Source organism: Anomalospiza imberbis, chromosome 7, assembly GCF_031753505.1.
Source record: "Anomalospiza imberbis isolate Cuckoo-Finch-1a 21T00152 chromosome 7, ASM3175350v1, whole genome shotgun sequence".
Lineage (NCBI taxonomy): Eukaryota > Metazoa > Chordata > Aves > Passeriformes > Viduidae > Anomalospiza > Anomalospiza imberbis.
In genome coordinates this window covers 13,356,997-13,381,506 of record NC_089687.1, presented here as the reverse complement: position 1 = coordinate 13,381,506, position 24,510 = coordinate 13,356,997, and the positions used below count along the sequence as shown (strand labels likewise).

Here is a 24,510-nt window from a genome sequence, read left to right as displayed (position 1 = left end):
ATTAATCAGCAGCTTCTGTGTTTGCCATGGGGCTTGTTTCCCTTACTGCTTATTAGAGTCTACTGCTCATTAGTAGCTACCTTCTGCTTTTGCTGCTTGCTGTACTACTTATCATCTTACTGCTGGGCCTGGGAACATTTTGATAACAGCAGTGCCCATGCTCCTGGGCTGGCAAGTGGCCAGGGCATCTCTGCTGCTTCTGTGCACTGGGCAGGCTGGAACTCCAGTGTGAACTCAAGCCAAAGGGGTGGGACCTGTGGGCGAGTCCCTGTGGCAAAAGGACAGCCCAGGTGGCTGTGGCTGTGAAGAAGCCCATGCCAGAGCATGTACACCTCGAAGTGCCTGTGGCTGTGGTTACATCTGTCCCACAGCTGGTACCTCTGAAGGGATTGTGGGCCAAGGGTAAGTGCACACTGGAGGAGGCACTCCCTGAAGCACTGCGGCTGAGCATGAGGCCATGCTGGAGTATGTCAAAGCCCTCCAGAAAGCAGGGACTGCAGCCATGGGGAAGGCAGGAGCAGGTTTACCTCTGAAAGGACTGTAGCTGTGGTAAGGCCATGCTGGAGTGAGCAGCTGTGTGGACCTTCATTGTTTTTGGGGGTTAAGCCACAGCAAGTCCCCATATGAACTCTGCCAGCATGACAACTGCACATTCCTGCACAAGTCCATGCAGCAAAAGAATTAGACAAGGTAGGGTTTAGCTTCTAGGTCCCTGTGTTGGCGTCAGCTCATCAGTTATCACATAAGCATTCAAAACATGAAACATTAGTTTCTGAAACAAGCCCCTTAGTTAGGGCTTGGTTTCAATACCCTGTCTTCTGTTCCCATGACTAGTGCTAAAAGACAGCATGGATCTTACCAATGTGATTCTGGATTGCTGAAAAACTACAATATCTTACCCCTCACTACATGACAGAAGTACTGTGGGACAGTTAACTAAGACCTATTTCAATTTCTGACCTTAAATTGAAACCACTGTCATAATTTTAAACACTGTTAGTATCTCTTTAATATAGAGTACAGCCAGAGCTTGACTTGCAATACTGATTTTGAACCTCTTCCTCTTTTCTACAGATAAAATTAGCTATTAGAGCCATCTGCACAATCACATAAGCCTATATATTCACCATCTCAGTCAGCAGTTGGAGACAAAGGCAGGGCAAACTCAAATATCATGTTCAATGTTTACAACTTTTGTTTGTTGAGCAGTAACCATATGACCTCTTACTTGCTGAGGAACTCTGGCTCAAGAGTTCAAATATGATATTGTAACTCCCATCTAACACTTCTTTAATGGCCAAGCAACTCCTTATCATTAGTGTCAAGCATATAAGAGAGAGCCCTTTACTGTCTTTCTATAGATTTATCAAATGGTGTTTGATTAAAACACACTTCAGGGATGTTTAAGAATGAAAATTCTGATTATTTTAAATTAAAATCTTTTTCTCTAGTAGTCATCTTTCTAGTGTTTCCTAAAATGAAATTCATATGTAATATGATAATACAGGTCTTTCCACTTTAGAGGCTCTACCTTGGAAGTAAGATGAGAGCTGACAACCCAAATTTGCAACAGGATGTCAAATGATGCCATAAATACTGCCAACTTCTCCTTTCTGGTACTATGCTTCATATTCACAGTTCCACCTGGTATGTGAACTCATTATCTGGACCTCAAACATTCTTGATGGCAAATGTCTGCAAAGCTGTTTTTCATGTTCACTATTTCTGCAGGGCTGTGTAATCACTGAATTCCACTGGAATTTTATACCTAGTTGCTATTGTCTTTAACACATTTTAGAACAGGGTCTCAAACCTAAAGACCTTTAAACTCTTAAAATACGGGAACTCATCCAAAGCAAAATGACTGTCTGAATTTCCTTAATGATATCTCTACAAGAGGAGATCTTCAAAATTAATAGAAGCTCTCTATAATAAAGGAGGAAACAGCTCCTACATAGTGCACTCTCAGAAGCATGAATTAATGGCTCTATTCAGCTTGGCTCTGAATGCACTGCATACAAACAGCATAGAAAGTTATTCTTTGTAAAAGTGATTAAAATGAATAGTTTAGTATTTTATACTGCAACCTTACCATCTCGCCTGTTGAGTTTTGCAAAGCTGGGACTGTGAGTACTGAAGAGCTCAGAGGAACTGGTAAGGGCAGCTGAAGGTAAGGGAGATACCAATGCATCATCACAATTATCTAAAAAGGAAAACAAAAAAAAAAAAAAACATCATATGAGCAACACATATGCCAACTTGTGCTATCTCCAGGTGGTGCTTTTTCTACTTAGTAGACAGAGTGGACACACAGCATGCTTGTGCTTGAATTCACATGTGAGAACTGAAATTAACCCTCCAGAATGTCCCAGTATGGTGGGACAGCAACCACATGGGAGCTGCTGTTAAGACATCAAATGCTTGAAAAACTGGAAAATGTTGTCCTTCCAGTGAATGAGATTTGATTGTCTACCCTGCAGTTACAGAGGGCATTGATTCTTGCTGCAAAAGCCACTGGAAGAGTGCAGTAATGCCCTGGCAGACCTTAGAGAACACCCCAGGTGTTCTGTGTCCACTACAGCTTTTCCACAGAACAGGTATGTAATGTAGGACTTACAACTTCATATTTCTGTGTGGAAGTGACACACAGGAATATGCCATGGGGGCTTTTGCAACATGTAAAAGTGTGTCCCATGCTTCAGAGCTGTCTCAGGCTGCACTAAAATCTCAAAATCCGAACATCTCCATCATTTCTTCCCCAAGCTCACACAAACGTGCAGGGCCAAATTAGCTTTGTTCACCCATATGAGCAGCCTCTACATTTCTCCCCTTTTTCTTTCACATTTGCTTCTGAGGACAGATGGGCTATGCAAATACTCAAATGGAATTTTTGAGCCCATAATGTTTGAACATGGATGGAATTAAATGAAGTAAATTTTCTCATTACAATGCTGTCACATAAACACTCAAGAACATAGTGCGGGGTTTCAATAGGGAATAATAATAATAAACCCCTCTCATTTTTAATTGAATCTCCCATGGAGCAAACATGGACCTAATTACTGGAAAAGGCCCGCAGGTCACCATGATCTCAGGCCACCAAAGTGTTCTTGCACTCAGAGAGTAAATATGCAGTTTGCAAGGATTGGGAGGAGGGGGGCAAAGAAGGGCTACAAAAGACAATAAAAGCAAAACTTGCTTGATAGTTATGAAAATGAATTTAGATTATTCCAAACCTGAGTGACACCTTTTCCATATTGAGACAGATTACATTAAAATATTTCTCGTCCTTTTCTACAATGAATCTCTAAAGCAACCCAGATACTTTTGCAATCAAAATCCAGCTCTATATGAAAGAAAATCAATGTGATCAATATAATTTATATCAATATAATTTATATCCCAAACCCTTTCTATCTCTGATTCCCAAGAGCAAAAAGGCGTACCAAAATCTGCAAGACTGATAAATTAGGGCCAAGTCTGCACTGATGTTGTAGCCAGGGGGATAATTAGTTAACAAAACATGTATCATGGTCCTGAGCAGATTCCCTACGACTTACACCCTTTGAATCTCAAAGATAACTTCTGAAGGTTCTGTGGAGTGCTTGAGGTCTCCTGGTACACCATGAGATCAGGTCGTAACTATTCTATTTGGACTTTAAAAAATCCCAAACAAAACACCTATAAATTTAGTCAGTCATGGCCTGAACAGAGATTTAAACAAAGATTGGAAATGGTGAGTTAATGAGGGCACTTAATTCACCCAAAATTCTGCATTCCATAAAACCAGCAGAGGGATTGGGAAGCTCTCTAAAGAAAGTCCAAAATCCCAGTGGACAGATCTGCAGGACTATATAGCAACACTTAAAATATGAGGCTGGAAATAATTGAATGCAGATATTTCACTTTTAACACTGTCTCGATGGCTGACTCTCTTCAGCTCCCTGTGGTTGCTCCTGGGCCATAAGAGAACGCAGCACATCAATCAGCCTGTGATCCAGTTGTCCACCACTGATGCTCTAAGGTAGGACTGGATACCTACAGGACACCAAGTATCTCAGCATCACAGGAAGAGCAAACCATTTCAGAGCAACACATTTAAGGTTTTCCCTGGGACCTATAAAGGCTCCAGGCTAAGAAGTGACAATTAGCTCCTATAACTATGAGGTGCTTTGTCTAAATTTCCATATCCTCTGCTTCTGTCCCAATGCACATCCATCTGTATCTCTGCTGCTACAGAACTGTAACATCATTTCCACACTAAATTTTGGGATCCTTATTTTGCTTTGTTCTAAAAAAGAAAGGGGAAAAGAAAGAAAGAATAAACCAGCTGAACTACAGCTAGGAAACCTTTCCTGAATTAATATCTAACTATAAAAACATGTAAGTTTAAGGCTTCGGGATTTAGGACAGCATTAAAAAATTGATGATAGTTCTGAAAGCACCAGGACTAATACAGCCCAACTTTCAACAGATAAGAGAGCAACGATTGATTGACTCAGAGTACATGCAGAAATTTCTTCCAAGTGAAGATTATTTTTGAATGGATACTCTGACAAGATGCAAGGTCACTCTTATGCCCTTCACTCAGTCAAAACTAACTTTGCACTGAACCAAGAGCTCTATATGCACAGACCTTCAATGCAGAATATGGCACAGTTTCTACATGCCAAATGAAATTCCAGAGTACAGCAAAGTGCTTGGGGGGATGCACCAGTCAACTTGTACAACATGCACAACAATCCAGATCATTTGCAGAACAGTTCTGATACATCCCTTGTCAGAGACCCAACATATACACATTTGAGACTGATATTTCTTTGTAAAACTTAGCTGAAATAGGGTACAGAGTTCAAAAAGGTGAGATGTGCATGTGAAGCAAGGGTCATTCCATTAGCCCTGCTTTCATGAGAAGGCAATATTGAAAAGCAAACCAACCACCAAAGTCACACCTCTCAAGATTAAAAAACTGTCCAAGAAAGGATGTTACTATCATGTTTCTTTTTGTGATGGATGCAGACAAGAAAGAAATGAAAAATTTTGTGCTTATGCAAGGTCAAAGACCCACAGTAAAACCAAAAGCAAAACCAATGTATCCTGATTCCTACCATACAATCCCACCACACACATTTCAAGAGGCTTCATAACCCCCACTTGATGTGACAAAAAAACCCCATTATTTCAGGTGCTCTACATTTACAGCTCCTTACCTATAGTTCCTGACCAATTTCTCCATTTGCTTTAGAAGTCTGCCTGTCAGAACAGAAACTTTGATTCTTGGAGTTAAGTGCATTATACGCCTATTAAAAACATTAGTTTTAACAATGAAAAATTCTACACTACAGAACCATTTAAAACATCTGGACACTCACAAAAGTGCGTTTACTAGCCAGTCGTTCAGTTGTTTTCGCCTATGTTTTTCTTGACAAGATAATTATCAAAGAAATAATGAAAAATTGTGCCTATAAGCCAACTGTGTTATGCAAACGACACAACAATACAGATGTTGGTTTGCATTTGGGAAAAGGGTGCTGACCTTGAACATGCCAGCTTCTGAAAAACAAACTGTTAGTGACAGCATTTACAGTGTTATGAGTGTTACTAGAACTTTCATAAGCAATCTTGCTTCTGGAATCAAGAAAAAGAGTTACATATATCAACCTGAATTTTCTGGGGTTTATTCACTAATGATTTTTAGAAAAAATTGAAAAAAATAACAAATAAAAGAGGAAAAATTAAACTATTATCTTTTTTATTTTCATAATATGAAGTTGTTTCCTTGACTGGTTTTGATTCTTTTCTTGTAACTTTAATTACCCTCCAAATAAAACCAAAGAAATATCTTCTCCCTCTTTGCCCATGTATTTTAATTTTTTTACAGAATGCTTTGGACAGTCCCAGATATATAAATATTATCAGTTCAAAATCATTTAAGTGAAATTTAGACACTAAATCTTAGGCTTCTTTGAAACATGTCAGATAATACCAGGTTTAGCTAGTAGTACACAAAATGGAATTTCAGAGAAGGCCTTTTGCCCAAATACCTAATTAAGCTTTGTGTGTTGTGAAGGCCTTCAACATCTGTGACATGTATGAAAAAATAACTGAAAAAAATGTATCCAAGGCCTAGAGAGACAGTATTTCAAATGCTTCTGAAGAACAGCAGGTTTCTCAAATACAGTTACTATATTATCAAAACAGAGTTTGCAAAGAAATCAGAGGTTCAGACTAACTTTACTAGTTCTTCCAGGACACATTTCACACTGGTGTTGGTAGGCTTGGCATGATCCAGTTTATAACCTTCTTTAAGGCTGAGACAGCCTTCAGCAGCAGCAATTGATACAAATTTAGAAAATTTCTGATTAGTGAGCACTGAAGACATTTAGAAAATCACAAACCCTAGAAACCCATCATGGTCACACTACTGCTTCTTAGAGCAGGTCCTCTGAAGGTCCTGGAACAAAGACAGGGTCATTACAGGTCTAAATTGAGATGTGTTAACAAACCTGTACTGCTCTAATTTCCCTCGTTCACCTGAAAAGCCAGTGGGACAAAACACATCGATTTCCACTTGTGAAGGCCATCCAGAAAGGTCACTAACATTTCCTGAACAAAAGCTTTGATAAAGAGGACACCATCAGTCAAACATCTCCAGTCCCTGGGCTCCACAGATTTTCCAAACATCAGCCTCTAACTGCTTTTGGTACTGCTGTACCTTCAACCAGGACAAACATGCAGAAAATCCTTTACTGCAAACTTTGCATTTTTTATGTGGTAGTACATTGTTTGTCAACATCTCTTATCATTATAATAAGTAATTACTTATAGTGGTACTTACACCAACAATCTCATATCACCCTCAATGCAAAGTATCTGACAAGCCACAGTAAGACTCAGATCTATGCTGCAGCTACTCTATTAGCAACCACAAGCATCACAAAATAATTAAAAATGCCATGAAAGCAGCCCTCAGAGTAGGAACGTGGGACTGGTGTCACCCAATTATGCAACCGAGGGAACAGTGGGGGACAGGTCATAGCATGCAAACTGTTAACAGAGCCAAAATTGCCTCTTCTCTGCAAAATACAAAAATTGAAGATGAAAAAGGAGAGAATTACAACCCAGAGAATGGAGTGGTTAGGTGCCATGACGAAGTCAAAAAGACAAATTCAGAAGAGGGCAATTGTCATGCATCCTGCTCTATCACATGGTAATAAAAGCATTTTAAGGGAAGGTGCCTCCTGTAGGTGCTCCACTTCAAGAACACAGGGCCTGGCACATCACCAAACAGCTCCTGCAATAGACCTTGCTCATACATCTCTGCTGAAGCAGATGCAAGAGGTGCAGTGAGGGCAGGAGTGCTTGTGGCCAGCTGTGCAAACCCCTGCTTGAACCACAATCCCTGAATTTCAAAGGAGTTTAACAAAAGCTTCACAGAATCACAGACCTTTAGCACACTGATAGCTATTTAAATACAGATATGTCCATTTTTTAATAAACATGAAGGAGATTTCAGGGTAAACCAGAGGCCTTGTAGCTTAGTCTTAAGAGGTCTCACTTGGAAGTTAAAAGTATATTATTTCAGTGAGACTTCTGTTGCCAAGATATAATTTTATTCATTATTAAAATACCAGCAGAGTTACAGATGGTACTGAAGTTAAATTGTGTGCATCATTTTGATTGCAATTGTAAATTGTCTCCGTACAGGGATTTGAAGTTGAAAAGATTCACTGGTATTTATAGGCTAGATAAAATTCCTCTTAGCATTACCCACTTAATGGCATACTTTGTTTTAAAGATGTAAACCATGCCCTTTTGCACCATGCCTCTTAACAGTCCTCAGGAGTGACCACTGATGCCTTTCACTTCATCTGTTTTTCTCCTGCCTTCTGTAGGTACAATTCTCCTTTGAAAAGGCAAAAAATACATACTTGGACTTACTGTGGAAATTACCCTTCACTGTAGTCCAATGAGATATATGTGCATGGGAGAAGGACGAGATTCTGTGAGGGGTAAAAAAAATTCCATACACAAAAGACACAGGAAGTGCAGTAACATGGAGTATGGCTACAGATTTGGAAGAGATTGGGAGATTATTTCCGCATCAACAGCCCCTACAAAAAGCCTCTCACAGGAACTACCACCTACAACTACGTTCTACTACAAATTTAACGACCTTAGTAAATAATGCTTGAAAACATGATGAGAAAAATAAAATAAACCACAAACAACCTGTTTTTCTGTAAAAAGAAATTCCTTATTTTCTCCTTTTTTTTTTTTCTAGAGACTGGCTACACGTACATGCACAGCTGTGAACTCCATCTGTTAGCTGAAATGCATGGCATATTTTTCAAGATATAAGACACTAGAGAAAGTACTTAACAACACAATGTTCCTTTTTCTTTTCGCACTATACTGCAAATAAACGTCAATAGTTAAGCTAATCATGATCTTTTCCTAAGCAACTGTAAATTACATAAGTGTTCTTTCATATGCCTGTAAAGACATAAAAGTATTACTCAATCAGTGCATTTATAGAGTATCTTTTATGTTACAGTGTGCACGTATAACCTTGTCTCACAAAAAGTGGTCAAGTCTAATTTTGAATGACTCAAGGGGCTCTCATAAAACTGATTCAATACTCGGTCTTATATTTTTACTGAAACAAGCATGTCTGCCATGTAACTCCTACTTACAAAAATGAAGTAGAATTGCATTTGAGGAACAGAGAGTCAGGGCTCAAACTATGAATTTCAAAAAGCCATCAGTGCAGTTCCAGTAAACTAATATGCAGAAGCAATTCTTGTTTTGAGGGTGAAAGAACATCAAACTAAGCCAATTACCAACAAAATATAGTTAAGGAAGAATGATCTGAAGTTAAAGGAAGAAGTGTTCTCCAATTTCAGCTCTGTCATAGTCCATGTCATTTAGGTGAGTCATGACTGCAGCTACAAAATGAAGGTACCATCACTTTATCTTATACCACATGCTTTTCATTACATCAGAGGCTCAATGTCAGACAGAAATAAGCTGTTGTCAATGAACAGCAAATCCATCACAGAAATCAGATTTTGACACTCAAAAATTACTGAAACTGCTCTATATGGAAAACAAAAAAGGACCTTAATAAAAGGATATGCTGACCCAGCCTTCCAATATTTATATTTCAATGAACAACCTGCAAAAGCATATTATTGTCCAAAGCTGTGATTTACTCTCAGCAGGTGTAGCAGCAGTTGCCAGAGATTCTTACTATTTCTTCTCAGAATATAATACTTCTTGTGCCCATTTGCCTCTCCTTTCCACATTTCTGATATCCTGTTAATGTAAGAGTGCTTTGATCTTTGACCTGAGAGCAGAAACCTAGAATGCTGGCACAACAGATGAAGCGAGTTTTATACCTGAAATCTGCCCTTTTGACATTCAACACACTTTAGAGAAGAGGCAGTATAAATCCCCTCACACTATGGTAGGGAAATGTATCCTGAGATTACCTTTCTGTACAAGAAAACACAGGCAAGTGACTTTGTCACCACAGGGCAGTTTTTGCTACATTATAAAAAAAAAGAAAAATCTAAGAACATGGAGGCCCTTTTCTCTGGCCACACAGCATCACGTTATCACAAGCATTCTTTTTACCTTGGCCTGGATGAGACTTGTTACTCATGCATTTCAAACTAAGTTTGAAAGTTTATTTATACCAAAGATCAAGACTGTCTTTTAACATTTCAGAAGGTTTAGCAGCACTCACAAAAAGAGAAACTTGATGCCTTTCAAAAGCATCAGACTTTGCTGCAAGCATGCTCTGTTCACCAGAGGTCATCACTGGAGGAGTTCAGGGCGTCATCCATTAAGCCATGGATTCTAAAAACAGAATAGTATATGCTTTAAGATACCATAATACAATTAAAACAACACTGAATTTGCAGGAAAAAAATGTTAATGTATGTGCACCCATCAGCAAGGCTGCCAGGATCATTCTTAGAAGAAAAACACAAGAATGATCAGAGCCAGCTGGTCTGAGTTCTATAGTCACCTACAGAAAATCAAAATGCAGAGGGGTAGGGTAGATTTTCTGCTGATGTTACTCAGTGTTAAAATTGTTCAGGAATTCATTGGTGAAGCAGTTTTTCTAAGTTTTCCAAATGCAATTTTTTAAATGGAATGTAAACACCTGTTTCACTGAGAATAAGGTTTATTGAGGAAAAACTCAAACAAACAAGCAGGAGAGAACGAAGAAAAAAAATCTGCACGAATGAAGCAGCACATAGGTTATCATGACTAGAACATGAAAACCAGTTTGGGAAACACAAGTGCTTTATTTTCAGGTGGGAGAAAATGACCATTTCAGATAACTAACACCACTAATAAAAAAATATCCATCTTCTAGTAAAATTTGGAAAAATAATTGTTTCAATTATTTATGTAGAGCCATTACATCTTCTACCACTTAAGGTTCAGCAAAATGAGGCAGAAACATAGTTCTGACTACTTAGAAACACAGAAGAGAATCACCGAATCATTAAGGTTGAAAAAGACCTCCAAGAGCATTGAGTCGAACCTTTGACTGAACATCACCACATCAGCTAAGCCAGAGCAGTGCCATGTCCAGTCATTTCTTGAAAACTTCCAGGGATGGTGACTCCACCACTTCCCTGGGCAGCCCATTCCAATGCTTAACCACCCTGTCAGTAAAGAAATTCTTTCTAATGTCCAACCTGAACCTCCTCTGGCACAGCCGTTCCAGGGGATGTTTCCTCTTGTCTTGTTACTGGTTTTCCTGGGAGAGAGGCCAACCCCCACCTGGCTGCAACCCCCTTTCAGGAAGCTGTAGTTAGTGATAAGGGCTCCCCTGAATCTTCTTTTCTCCAGGCTTTTCTCCCACCTCTCCAAGCTAAGGAATATTTCCTACAGATGGACATTTATGCTATTCTTCATATTTTGAGTCACCTTAAAATTCAGAGTGCTTGTGGCAGCGCTGCTGCAAACTTCAGTGGAGCAGCTCAACACCAACTGCTTATCACCATCACACCTGTTACTATGGACCCTAAGATCAGACCTGTAAGTGAAGACTGTTGCCTTTGTAGAGATGCACAGTGTAGCTGGGGTACCTTAGAGAAGAAAAACAAGAATCCAATTACCATGACAGGCTTCCTTTTGGGAAGTCAAACAATTTTCACTAATTCACAGATGACTGCAAGAAGAAAAGTTAATGAAGAATCAGCTCTTTGTAAGTTCTTGTCCTGTCCTCTTCCCCAGCACAGTACCATAGTTCACATACTCCCAGTTTTTTTGAAGTCATACAGTTTACCCCCACCTTGGAGCAACACCCAGGAGTATCTGCATGAATGTGATGCCTCATTCCCATTCTCTCTCTTTTTAACCCAGCTACTGTTTCTGAAGAGCAATGAGGCTGGACAACATCCATCATGTGGGAAACTCAATCAGGCCGCAGCTTTTGCCTTCCTAAAGATGATGTTTCTGCTCTGGTTCCCATGGACCTCTATGGAAAAGGGCTCATTTATACAGGCAGACCTTGCAAAGACTTTCAGACTGCCATAACTTAATGCCATAACTTTGTCTGGTAAGGTTATATTGTGCACATCTAAATTTAGAGCTGCTATCTGTAAGCAAACAACAGAGGCAGATTGTGGAATGCTGATGAATTTCACAGGCATGCACAGCTAACAATGCAGAGCAATTTAAAAGCCATCAATAACCAAGAGGTTGTCCCCTGAATTTTCAAATCAATCATGACAAAATAAATTCAATTTTTATTTTCCCTTTGAATCTTTAGTGAACTCATGGATAAAACTGGTTAAAGGGGAAAGAATACACAGCATGGGATTCACTAAATTTGTTCTGTTTGGAGGGGTTCACTAAATGTTTTCAGTTTGGAAGAGAGTCTCTTCAAATTGTGCAACATGCAGGATGGCACACCGAAAACCAATTATAACTGTGAGAATTTCAGTGCATCCCATAAGGCTGAGAGAATGTTCAATTTGCAGGCTGTGAGCAAGGATTAACAGAGATGAAGGTAGCGGTAAGTGCCCATGTACTACTGCATTTAAATGTAATGTCATTTCAAGGGATGATAAGTAATCATTTCACGTCTCAATAACCTCCAACAAAAATGCCTTATTTAGCCACAAAACACCAATTTTTAAGACTCTCCTATGCAAGTTAATGGTTTAGATAAGGGACAGGATTGAAAAAAGTTCAAAATTCCCATTTTAAAGCAAGGTGAATGCAGCTTTGATGTCAGTTTAAAGATGAAAATTTTCTTCCAGGCATTTCTTAGGGCACCGTGTTCTCTCTTTATCAGTCACAGTGGTGTTTTTTAGTGCCACAGGAGAAAAGCAGCATAGAGATCTCTTAGATTTAACATGATAGCAAACAAGCAAGACAGTTTACACACAAATGTTTCTAACTACCTGTGATTATTTGAGAATCAGTGTTTGATACTATATTGATGCTACAGTCTTCATTACAAATTTATGCAATCTTAGGCTCTAATCCCATGTTCTAAACAAGACTCATGGCACTGTATGACCACAGTCCTCAGCCTTTACATCTCTGTAATTCTGGCCCATAACTCAAACCCACTTCAGCATTTCTGTCATTGCATTTTCTTTGAAGTGGAAGGTATTTCCTAACCTTCTGCAAAACATATCTGCTAATTATCATGATAATTTGAACCCATATAGTGTTTTCTGCATTATTTTTCAGAAACAGACAGTAACTCCTGGATTTAACACAGAACACTGAAGGTGGAGGAGAAAACTCTCATCAGCTATGTGAATACAGAGTAAGAGAAAAAGAAGGGGACATACCCAGAACAAGTAGGACTGTCCACATGAGGATTATGCAGAACTTTTTCTGCAGCAAGTTCACATACATTAATAACAGAATTAATAAATAACAGCTATAAAATACACTAAGGGTTGCAGTGCAGTATTTCTTTCACATGGGAGTAAACAAAACCAGAATTCTTAAAAATTCTTTAAAAAACAGTGAAAATTCAAGCAATTAAAAAACCAAAATGGCAAAATTCAACAAGATGGCAGTTTTGATTTAAAGTATTGATAAATGTATCAGTTTGAACACCAGCAGAACTCTAGCGGTCACCTACCTTTTGTTTTGCCTAAAGAGGCCATTTTTCATCCAACAAGGCAAAAGATTCACTTTCTATCAGTATTCCTCCTTGTGAGGAACTTTGCAAACAAAAAAAAAAAAATTAAAATTCTAAATTAAAGAAAAAAAAAATCAAACCAACCAAACTCCTATGTTTCACTGTCCCCTTTCACAGTGTACAAACCTGAGCCATCTTTGCAAAGTTACCATAAGAAGCCTTTCTAGATACAGTTGTCAGATGTGGAACAATTTGGGTAATAATTTGATAACTTTATTTTCAGATATGGCAAACAGACAACTCCCTCATGCTCCCTAATTGCATGTCATTTTGTTTAGACAGATCAAATTCCTTCAATACCGAATGACTAGCTCAAATACTTTCACATATAATTATGGTTCAATCCAGACACAATTTTTAAAAACAAAGCAACTGTATATATTAGGGTAATAATCTTTTAAACAACAGAGGAAAGCTCAGATGTGTACTTTCTTACTCACTTAAATTCAGATCCTGCTTGAATTTCTGCTGGTTCACATCCCATTTTAATACATAAACTTCCACAGGTTTTATCCCTTCAACAAAGCAATTAATAAACTGTGACTCAGGCCATTAAAGGTTTGCTTTACGCCCCTCTCAATCCCTTGAGATAAAAAGAAATTGATGTTTATTTTGAGCCTTTTGAAATACAAATAATTTCTGCAAAGTCCTGCAACCCTGAAACTAAAATCTAATTACCTGCAAGTGTTTGCAGATGTAAGTATGCATTCAAACTCTCTCTTCTATGTGGCAAGCTTTTTAAAGACCAAAGAGTTACCTCTAGCCTTGAGGCTCCTTATTTGAAAATGCACATTAACATTTAATGGTGTCACATTCCAAAGCCCTACACACAGCTTTGAAACATCTCTCAGTGGTAGAAACAGCTTTCCCTGCTGCTAGCACTAATCAAAGGGACAGGAATATACTTTCAGAAGATCCATGGCCAATGCCTTCAACACAAAAAATGCAAAGCCTGGTTATCTCACAAGCAATTATTTGCAGCATGGTAACCCAGAACACCAGCCCAATGAAAAGGTGAAAGAGATCCTTCCCTTCAATTCTGCCCGGGAGGAGTCAACAAGCAGATCTTACTGCTTTCCTTGCCATTGAAGAGGATCACTCATGAAACTCAGAATCAAAGAGTGGTTGAGGTTGGGAGGGAGCCCAGGAGATCACACAGGGTTCCCTACAGCAGCTTGCCCAAGACCAGGTTCAGACTCACGTTTGTCTGAGCAAGGCTCTTCCCTAATCACTAGGGGCAGTTAAACTAGTTTGAACATGTAGATTCAATAAGTCTATCCTTTCATACAACAAAATGTGGTACTCAGGAATAAAAGTTCTTGTGGTGTCCTGATGGGCTTTAACTTGGAGAAACTCTATGAAAACCTTCCTTCTGCATTTTACTAAGCTGAATGGAATCAGGTGAACTTCAGATAAAGTATTTTTCCAGGACACAAGAAGAACTTTAATATGATAATAACATCTCTAAATTTGTGTTTATATGATAATGTAGAGCATTAAAGAAATGATTTTGTGGAACTCATCACATTTTTGAGGAAGAATTAAGCAACTATGCTAATAGTTGCTTATATGTAGATGTTTATCTGTGTAGGTTTGTTCATTGGAAAGGCACATCTAAAACATGGAGAGATTCAGGGATATGATTAAAAAATTGAGTGGGAGGGAGACATATAATTTGTTTTTTAACCTCAGGATGTTTCAAAGTGCGAAAACAAAGAAAACAAACATCTCAGAATGTGAATTCTAAGGCATATTCTCTGTTACACTTATTAATAACTGTATGAATCCTGGGTTACCCAAACAGCACTGAGGTTGGACTACGTTATTAGAGACCACATAAGACATCACACTGGCTTCTGCTACTGTTGAAATTGCTCCTTTCACCTACATGATAATAAAGGGAATAACGAGGGAAAAGTATAGAAGCCCCTCCCAGCAGACTCATGAAGCTCCAGAATGACCTGATAGCCAGTCCCTGTCACACACTCATCCTTGGAAGGTTAAGTGGATTTTGATGAAGCCATCAGCTTCAACTGCAAAGAGCTTGAGCCAATGCCAAATGAGGTCAAAGGGATTTTTTTCCCCTCCATTAGCTTCAATGAGCTCTGAATAAAACCCAGTGGGCTCCAGTGTGCCTACTAATTGTTAAGGGAATTAGAATTCCAGTAAATCATTATAACTGTGGTCACTTGAAACCAGAATGACAAAGGGAAATTACATGATCCCCTGCATACCTCTGTGTGAACCACTAAATTCATGCTAAAGCCATGATAATGTAGGAGAATTTAGGAATATCACCTCAGGTGATGCAAACCAACACCTACTACACCAGGTTAATTCCTCTTCTCTTGCATTCCAGAGCAGTAATGCCTCATAAATTCAAGTGACTATTTATGTGCCCACATCAAACCCCCTAAAGAGCCTCTCCTACTCTCAAAGGTACTTTTCACAAAAAGATTTTGAAAAGTCATGTCTATTGGTACAAAGCAGAGGCCAAATTCAAAGAACATGAGACTATATGATTTATGAATGAAAAATGTCAAGTGTGCAAATTTTATAAAGATATATGTTTATTATATTATTATATATAATATATACTAGTATATAATATATACACACAATATTTTATTTTTTAAATAAAGCTAGGCCAATTTGTTAATCAAATTCACACCACAGTGACACAGAAGCTGTTGCCATTCAGATTTCCCGCTGAACTATTCTTTAAACATTGGAGACCAACATGATGCTACCAGCCTTTATTTAGCTATTATCTGGAGGATGTTTATAGCATTCTGTCATTGCCCTGCCTAATGCTGAAGCACGATCAGAGTCGTGTTGTTCCATTTCAGTTTCTTGCCTGCACCAGTGTCTCCACAACAAGGCCACATCCGTGTGACATTCACGGCCATGCTCTGCAGCCGCTGCCCGAGTGAGGCAACGGCTGTGGGCTGCACGCAGCAAACCAAGACAAGCCTGGTTAAATAAACAGAAGCAAGCCCAAGCTTGTTTGCTATTCCAGCTGTAAACAGCAGTCCTAAGTGCAGTAGGGACCACACGGGGTAGCAAATGCAGACAGCAATGGACCCCTTTGGAATGGTGCTTTATATGACATAAGGCATGGCTTCCCTTCCTCTGGCAGGGCATGTTACTTTATCCCCATGCTGCAGAGATGGAAATGAGGCAGGAGACAAGGTCACACAGAAATCATTTTGGTTAAGTGGGAACTGAACAGCCTTCCAGAGTCCCTCAACACTGAGGAGCTTTGCTTCCATTACTCTTTTTGCTTGTTCTCATAGAACAACAAGTCATTTGAAGCTCAACAAATGCATGAAAATTGCCAAAATTGAGTCAGGGAAAAGGATGGGAAAACCAAAGGAGAAAATTAAGAATACAGGCATTAGGAGAGTTGAATAGGACAAATACAACAAAAAGATGACAATCATGGACAGTTATAGCCTTCCATTTTTTAAAAGATTTCAGATCTGTTAGGATGATGTTTGAGTAAAGAAAAATTGAGTACTATAAGGATTGGTAGAGTGGAAGCTAATTTAGGTATATGTCTGGAGCTCAGGTTGATTAGGTCATTCACAGCCTGAAGCTTTCTGGCCATAATAAAGGCTATTCCAAACCATCCCTGCTGTGTCTCACTTCTGTTTATTTGACTAGTTCTGTTCAAGGTCCAGATTTGGCAGAGCTTCTGTTTCCCCCAAAGTGCACTTCATTTTCAACCATCTGCTAAAGACTCCAAGCCCCTTCTCTGAAATTTGAAAGATTTAATGACAATTAGCACGAAAATACTCTTTTTAATTTTATTAACAGATTGTAGAATCAAGAAAATACACAGGGGAAAAATGTATTAAATAGCATTGCCTTTCCCCATCACTAGACCTGCCTACCAAGTGGTACGTACAAGGCACATGTGGGTAGCTGCAAAGCACTTTGCATGCAGAGCTACAACATTAATCCTGTAAGAATAATCACAACAGCCAACTCGTGCTATCATATAGCTTTACTGATTCCAGTAAGACCTTGTAGAGATGCACTAAGCCATATGCAAGTCATTCAACAGAATCATGTTATTTGGTTTCAAGTCCCCTACCTCTGGCCCAATCTGCCAGCTCCCTGCCTCCCCCTCTAGGTATCAAATTCAGTAAGTGTTAGAGGAAAGGATGTTCTCACACTGCTGGTCTGAGAAGTTCAAGGGAATAAAACTTCATCTGGAAAGCTTCATTGCTGCATGACACATGCACTATAGGGGACAACTTCTATATTTTGGATAATTTAAAATTAAAAAAAAAAAACAAAAAACAAAACCACTTAAGTTTCCTGAGAGATCCATAAATTCATGACATTTCTATATGGTCAAAGGCTTTCATTTCTTGGAAACTGCATTTTTTAAACAATACTCAGTGTCAATGCAGACTCTCAGCTTCATATTAATTTATGTCATTGGCAACCTTTAGAAACTTGACTTACTCTGTTAATGCAGTAAAACAAGGCAGACATGTAATTATGCCCTGAAAATAAAATCTTTTGTAGGCTTTAACAGCATCTCAAACATTAGCTGAATTAGTTCCACCTGTCAAGTGGTCAGACATGCATTCTTGAGACATACCTACTTAAGAGTGTATGTCCAACTACTTATATTTCTTGCAAAAGAGAAATTATCTCTTTTGATGCACTATGAAGCTAAAATATTTAATTTTCTTTCCAATTAGGAAAACACAATGCCTTTCCTTCTGCAAGCTGGTACCCAACCCTGCCTCATAGCCTCAATGGAAAAGTACAGCCACAGTTTATGGCCAGATGTATTTATGACTCAGATTCCACAGTGACCTCCCTATGCACAAGCCACTGATTCTGCACAGGACCATCCAGATCAGTGCAGCTCGAGTCTGCTCTCAGAAACAACTTCATGAAAATAATACAGACCAGAACTATTCAGCCAGAGCTGGAGGAAAAGCAGCTTTTCAGAAAACTCAGCATACAAAAACAGTCTAGAATATTTTGGGAGTTCTGTTTACTTTCCAGCCCTCTGAGTTATGTAATCTGAAAACCTTATGTTTCAATGGGTTACCGATACAAATCAGAAGGTGAGTTGCCTGTGTTCAAACAAGATACATTTTTACTGCATTCTTACTGCAAGCACAACTTAGTATTTTTTGGAAGCACCAAGGGAGAAGGTTGGATTTTGGAGCTAATGGGAAAGCAACAGCTAATAAGTCGAGCAACTGCAGCATGAAAATACAACTAGTGCAAAATTAGCTTCTGTATTTCCATGCCAACCAGAGTGTGTTTACTCATTCATAATCAAGTTTTTCACACTTTATGTAGCTGAAATGGATTTCTGGCAACTTTTACTATCATAATACTTTGCTTAATAGCAGAGACCCTACTAAGAAGAAGTGCCTTTTGATCACACAAACAGGGACTAGGTCTCCAGGTCCTGCTTTCATATTTTGTATTATTATTAAACTCCTAGCAAACAGCTTTGGTTTTAACTTATTCTATTAGCCAAGTAGGCATTTCATAGTTCAACAAATACCCTGTAAAAATATAGGCCATTTGTACAAGAGGAAAAGTTTTATAATTTTAGAACTTTTTTTTATTTTGAAAACGAGTACATTTCCAATCCTGCTAACTATTCTTCCTCAATACATTCCACAAGTTTTGTACACGCAGTATCAGTAACATTTATTTTAAACAAACTCACATATTGTTATATTTTTCATATCAGCTTGGCATGTGCAATTAGGTATACTTATATCTCCCTATAATTCAGACTGGGTATTGAAAAAGCTTCAATCAACAACTAAGAAAAGTACTGCAGTCAACTAGAAGTATTCAACTCTTGTTTGAACAAATGTCAATATACATATCTGCATTCCCCTCTTGGGGAAAGAGACCTGAATAATGCATTATTAAATCCCACAGATATTCTAGAAGGAATTTTCACTTGAATAACTTATTTTAAATAAATATCTTTGTTGACTCTTTTTTTCTTGATATCTCATTTTAAGACCTTACACTGGAAGTCTGAATTACTATTTTCACCCAGCTATGTGATGGACCTGCTATTTACATGTTTGACATAAGAGAAGGTTATTTTTATCATTTCATCATCTGGCTCAAACAAACTACAAACTGGAATCTATTTTCAGTTCAGACCTGGAAAAACATAGTATTCTAAAAGCAAAGTTTGATTTTTAAACATGATAAGTTGTGGGGTTTTTTCTGGTGAAATATACCAAGCAATGTCATTTGCATTGTTCTTAAAGGTTCTCCAGGACTGGACTATGTTTTATTCTTACTGAATTCTTATTACTTATCTTTTATACTTGAAGGTGTTTGTTTCTGTTCTAAATGACTATTAAAATTTCTAGTCAACTGTCTTCTCCCTTTTGCAATAAGCCACAGGTCCCTCCAAACCTCTGGAACACAAAGGTCTTTTACATCCTGTTATTCTGATGCACTCTGCAGCCCAGCCACATCTCAGCATGTTCTCTGGAGAGAGATGACACTCTCAGAGTCTTACTCAATAGCTCCTTCCTCCCTTCTTCCCCAAGGATCTGGGAACAGCTGGTTTCACAGTGGAAGCTTATGAGACAACAGAAAGCCTCCTCAGAGAAGCAAGTCCTACCACTACTGCTTCTGGCTCGTACTTTCCCTCATCCTTGGAAAGCAGCAGTGGAAGCCCTTGCACAGTGCACTACAGCAAAGCACCTTTGTTGCCCACCTTTGCTGCCACTGGGATGGGGAAGCCCCTGCCAAAAGCCCTTCCAGGACCTCCAGCTGTGTCTTTACAAGGAGACACTGCAGTGCAGTGCAGACTCTTTGCAGTGCAACGAGAGACCTCTCTCCATGACAATGTGCTCCGAGCCAGAGCTCATCTGCTTTATCTTTTAGTCCTCCACTGTAGCACACCTTCATTTTTGCTAGACTTGCTAAAAACTGAACCATCACATTACACTCAAAGTAAATTTGCCTTTAGGCCATTTCTTCATTATTTTGGAAGTTTATTATTATTTCATCAACAGCAAAGGTCTTATTTGCTGTATTAGCACCAAATACTGTCACCAACTTTTTCAATCCAGGCATTTCACTGCAGGCTTCGTTTCATTACCAGCTCAAAAAGACACAAACCCAAATCCCAGAGGATGAATTTATACTTGGGATTATTCACAGCTGGCTATTAATGGAGGCATGGTGGCATGGAAAGAAGCTCCTACTATTCCATCTTTACACAGTCTAGCTCTGTATCTAGATCTGTGGATTTCTGAGGATTGTGTTACCTTGTTTAAACTCCAGAATAACTCAGGCTCTACAACTCTGCATTGTTATCCTTACACCAAAAACAACAGACTGTTTTGTATAAAGTACGAGAAAACTGATTTGAGGTCTGGGTTATTTTGGTTTTTTTAATTGATAATTTGTCATTTTTTTACTTGCCTGTTTTTTTTTTTTTTTTCCCTAAGAGTATAGGTGTGTTTCTTTAAGAGAAAAACAAGTAACAAAAAAAATACAAGATACAATCGGAAGAATTTGTAGTATTTTTAAAATGCACGCCAAACTACTTTTTTTATGTGCAATCTTGTGCTTCCTTCCTGCACTGTGAATTACTGTAATCCAATCATTATTTTCATCTCTGCACATTTGCAGGGTGAGCACTGACTATATCTAGCTCCCCTAAAGGCAATTCTGAAAATGTTCCTTCCTGTACTTTTTCTGCATAAGAACCCTAACAAAGGTGTTATTTAAAGATGCCCCCAAGCCTCTGAACAGCAGTGCTACATAAAAGTACAAAAGTAAAGCTTTGCTGATAAAATGGGGGGGAAAAAAAGTTGAAAAGGGACTTGTGTTCATGATTCAGCCTCTTAAATTAAAGAGACAAGGCATATCCCTATGAACCTCATTCCACATCTTCCATTCAATCCATATCAATCAGGATCTCCAAACACTGACACGCCTGTGTTGCACTGCAGACTCTGGACTACTGCTCATAAACAGCCAGGAAAACAGGACATAAAGAGATGGATTAAGTAAAGTATTTTCAATATTAAAATTAAGCTATTATATTTGGCTGCTATTTTAGGGAGGGAAAAAAATGCAGACAAAAATCCACCGTGGTGCTGCTGCCACACAAAGCTGAAACCATCAGTGAGCCATGTCAATTCTCCCCTAGCAAAGCTAGCAAGGTTTACTTTTAAATATCTTGCAACTCTGGAAGGATGAGGTCTGGAACCAAGCATGGAGAGTGCTGCTATCTGCCAGCACCAGTAGAAAGGCAAGTAAAGAGGGAAACATTGAGAAATGAGCTTCAGATGAAGGATGTATTTTTTAAAAATGAGTGACCTGAGACCCCTCTGCTCTGACTGCAGCACACCAGGATAGAATTTTTTTAGAGCATTATCACATGATTAACCCAGAGAACCCAGTGGCTCTCTGCAAGCCTCACAGACCAGACAACAAGCAATAAAAGAGTGATTTGGGTAGAGGAACAGCTATCAACAAAGCAACCTGCTTCCTTCGGAAACTCTTCCACGAGGCCCAGAAAAATGATCAGAAAACTGCAGATGTGGAGACCAGAGTCAAGAGGAAGTTTTCTCTCAGCACTCCATGGATCAGACTGAACTTTAGAGAATTTTATGAGCAATATAAAGGTCAGATAACTGCACAATAATCTTGATTATTGCCCCACTTCCAAAGAAGTCATAAAAAGGAAAAAAAGGAAACACCCAATATATTTTACTTTTTTAAAAAAATCAAAACCAACAAAGCAAACAAAAACCCCACATTTTCTTCACATGTGAAATGCATAAATCATCTGCTTCTCTTAAGCAGTATTTTTTCCTTTAACTCCTCATCTCATTTTTCTCAGGAATATGACTGATATAGTAAATTAAATAAGCAAATTAGGAAAAAACAGTGCCTGACTATTTTGAGAACAGAAGATTGTTAAAATGAAAAGGAAAAATAAATTGCCCACCAACAGAAACAAGAAACACACACATTTTAGAACAACTGAAAAGTCTAGACTTCCCTTTGATCCAATATCATCAAGATGCAAACACCTGTTCACCCAACAAAGCAAAAGACTACAAACATAACCAACAAATACTCTAGGTCATTAATCATTCCTTTTTCTTTCTTTTTGCCTGTATCCAATAGAGATATGATGCTTCTCCACACAGAAATAGCAAGATGTAGCAGAAGGTACAATTTTTTTTTAATTTTAGTATTTTCACAGAGAACAGAAAGTACTTTAAAAAAAAGTCAAAAAAAGCACAGCCCAGGAACTCATTAATAATTAGACACATTCTCTGCTTAACATTGCATCCGCCAAAATGCAACTCCTCATCATAAAGTTATTTTTCACACACCTAACTTCTGGACTTTTGAACTCAAACTCAAATGCAACCATCCACTTTCTCTTAGCACAAAATCAATCATCTGTCACTCCCAGCAAATTGCACATAGCCCCAAGAGTTATACAAGCCCTGTAAAATGCCTATAGAACCCACACGTTTCTACCTCCAATTTTAAATGAAAACAGTTTAAAGGGGTTGAGCGACATTATGACACCTATTTCCACCACTACCATCCCCCACCAAGAATCCTTCAGTGATTTTTAACTGCTCTGCTATTTCAGTTGCTGGGTTTTGAAGACAAATGCCATGGAGAGGCTTAAACAAAGAATATTGCAAAAATTGCTCCTGGCAAAAACAAACAGATACCAGTACAGTGGTCAAGATGTCATGAGGGTTAAATTAAAACAGAAGATACAACCCATCCTACAAGATTGTTGCGTGTAGAGCTACAGTCGAAATTCTGTACATTACTACTAGCAATAAACTCTTGGGGTAATTTTCTAGCAATGGCTTCTCTTTCAGCCAATATAGTTCAACATAGCTTAGCACAGGGAAGAAAGTAACTGGTTTTGCTGTATCAGTTTATATTTTAATGTTGCACATTGAATTTAAGGATTTTTTAATGTTACCAAATAGGAAGCTATAACAATCCCAAAAGAACGTTCAGAAGCAACAACTTACTGCATGCTTGGCCAAAAATGCCTCTGGGTTTGTTTTCATTTGAATGGTTTCTCTTCTTTTCCTGACAGGAATAAGCATTCTGGGTGCTTGAATGAAAAGAAGGATCAAGTTTTCAAAAGGTACTTTGCAGTAAGAGGTTACCTATATACAGCCTAAGCAAAGGGCATAGCAGTACCAAGTCTTTTGCCAAATGATCACACAGTTTTGTAACAGAAATATTATCTAGAGGTTAGTGTATGAGTGAAGCACTAAAAAACAGCACAAAGCAAAAGAAAAAAGCCTACACTGATAGTGCAGGACCCCATTCCCAGGACAACAGTTCTAGAAGAAATACAAACATCATCTTCTGTCACAAGGACAAAGCCATAATGGCAAGAAGGTTGCAGCATATCATATATACCCACCTCAGTTCCTGCTAAACAAAATGAGGGCAGAAGTCCTCCATATTCAAAATTAGTCAAAAAAAACCAGAAAATAGGCAACAAGCCAGATGATGATTTATGGAAACTGTAGTCAACAAGATTTGGAGACAAAGGGCCACACTGTAAGAGTTGAAGATTACAGAACACCATAAAGTACATCTCCAGAAATTTGTTTATCACCATTATCAAGAGGTATCCCCTCAGACATGAGGAGCCATTGTCAATTTGTGTCCTTTATTCTCTGCAACGAGTCCACTTGGATGTGCTCAACTTGATGTTTGCAAATTCAGAGATGTGAGAGAATGAAATCTATGACTGCAGAGTACAGACCCTTTAAAAATCAACTTGCTTAAACATTTTGTAAATGCCACCTTCCCCTTTTGTAAGATCTTACTTTGCTTTTTATTACACTATTTCCCCTACATGTTTAGGACTTAAAAACACCTACTGGAGTCCTTCTAAGTGCTAGGGAGAACAATTAGTTCTCAGGGGAAAAGGCAGGAGAGTTTTAAGATCCTGTATCTTCCTGGAGCACAGGCATATGGTTAGCTTGTATATTAAGAACAAATACCAAGTACCAGCTGAGTAAAGAAGAGCTTTCCCTCATGCAGAAATCAGTTCTTTTCTTAAAATAAGCCTCAACTGAAGGCAAATAAGACTCATTTTCATGTGTTTTGTATCAGTGGCTCAAAACCAGGCATATTACTGCTACTCCATTGTGATTATCAGTTCTTGCGGGGATGATGCATAGTACACAGTAAAACACAACACAGTCCTGCCTACACGGAGTACATCATACGTAGAGTATGACAGGAAAAACTGGTAATGATTGTAGAGGAGATGTCAG

At 38.6% G+C, this 24,510-nt stretch overlaps 1 protein-coding gene across 2 annotated transcripts in view; it reads right to left on the bottom strand.

Moving 5' to 3' along the window:
* The window catches only part of CNTNAP5 (contactin associated protein family member 5), a 268,110-nt gene that overhangs the window by 194,164 nt on the left and 49,436 nt on the right, over window positions 1-24,510 (bottom strand). For both annotated transcript variants that reach the window (XM_068195457.1, XM_068195458.1), the window contains exon 3: window positions 2,093-2,203. In XM_068195457.1, coding sequence (XP_068051558.1) covers window positions 2,093-2,203 — 111 coding nt within the window. The remainder of the gene's footprint in view (window positions 1-2,092; window positions 2,204-24,510) is intronic.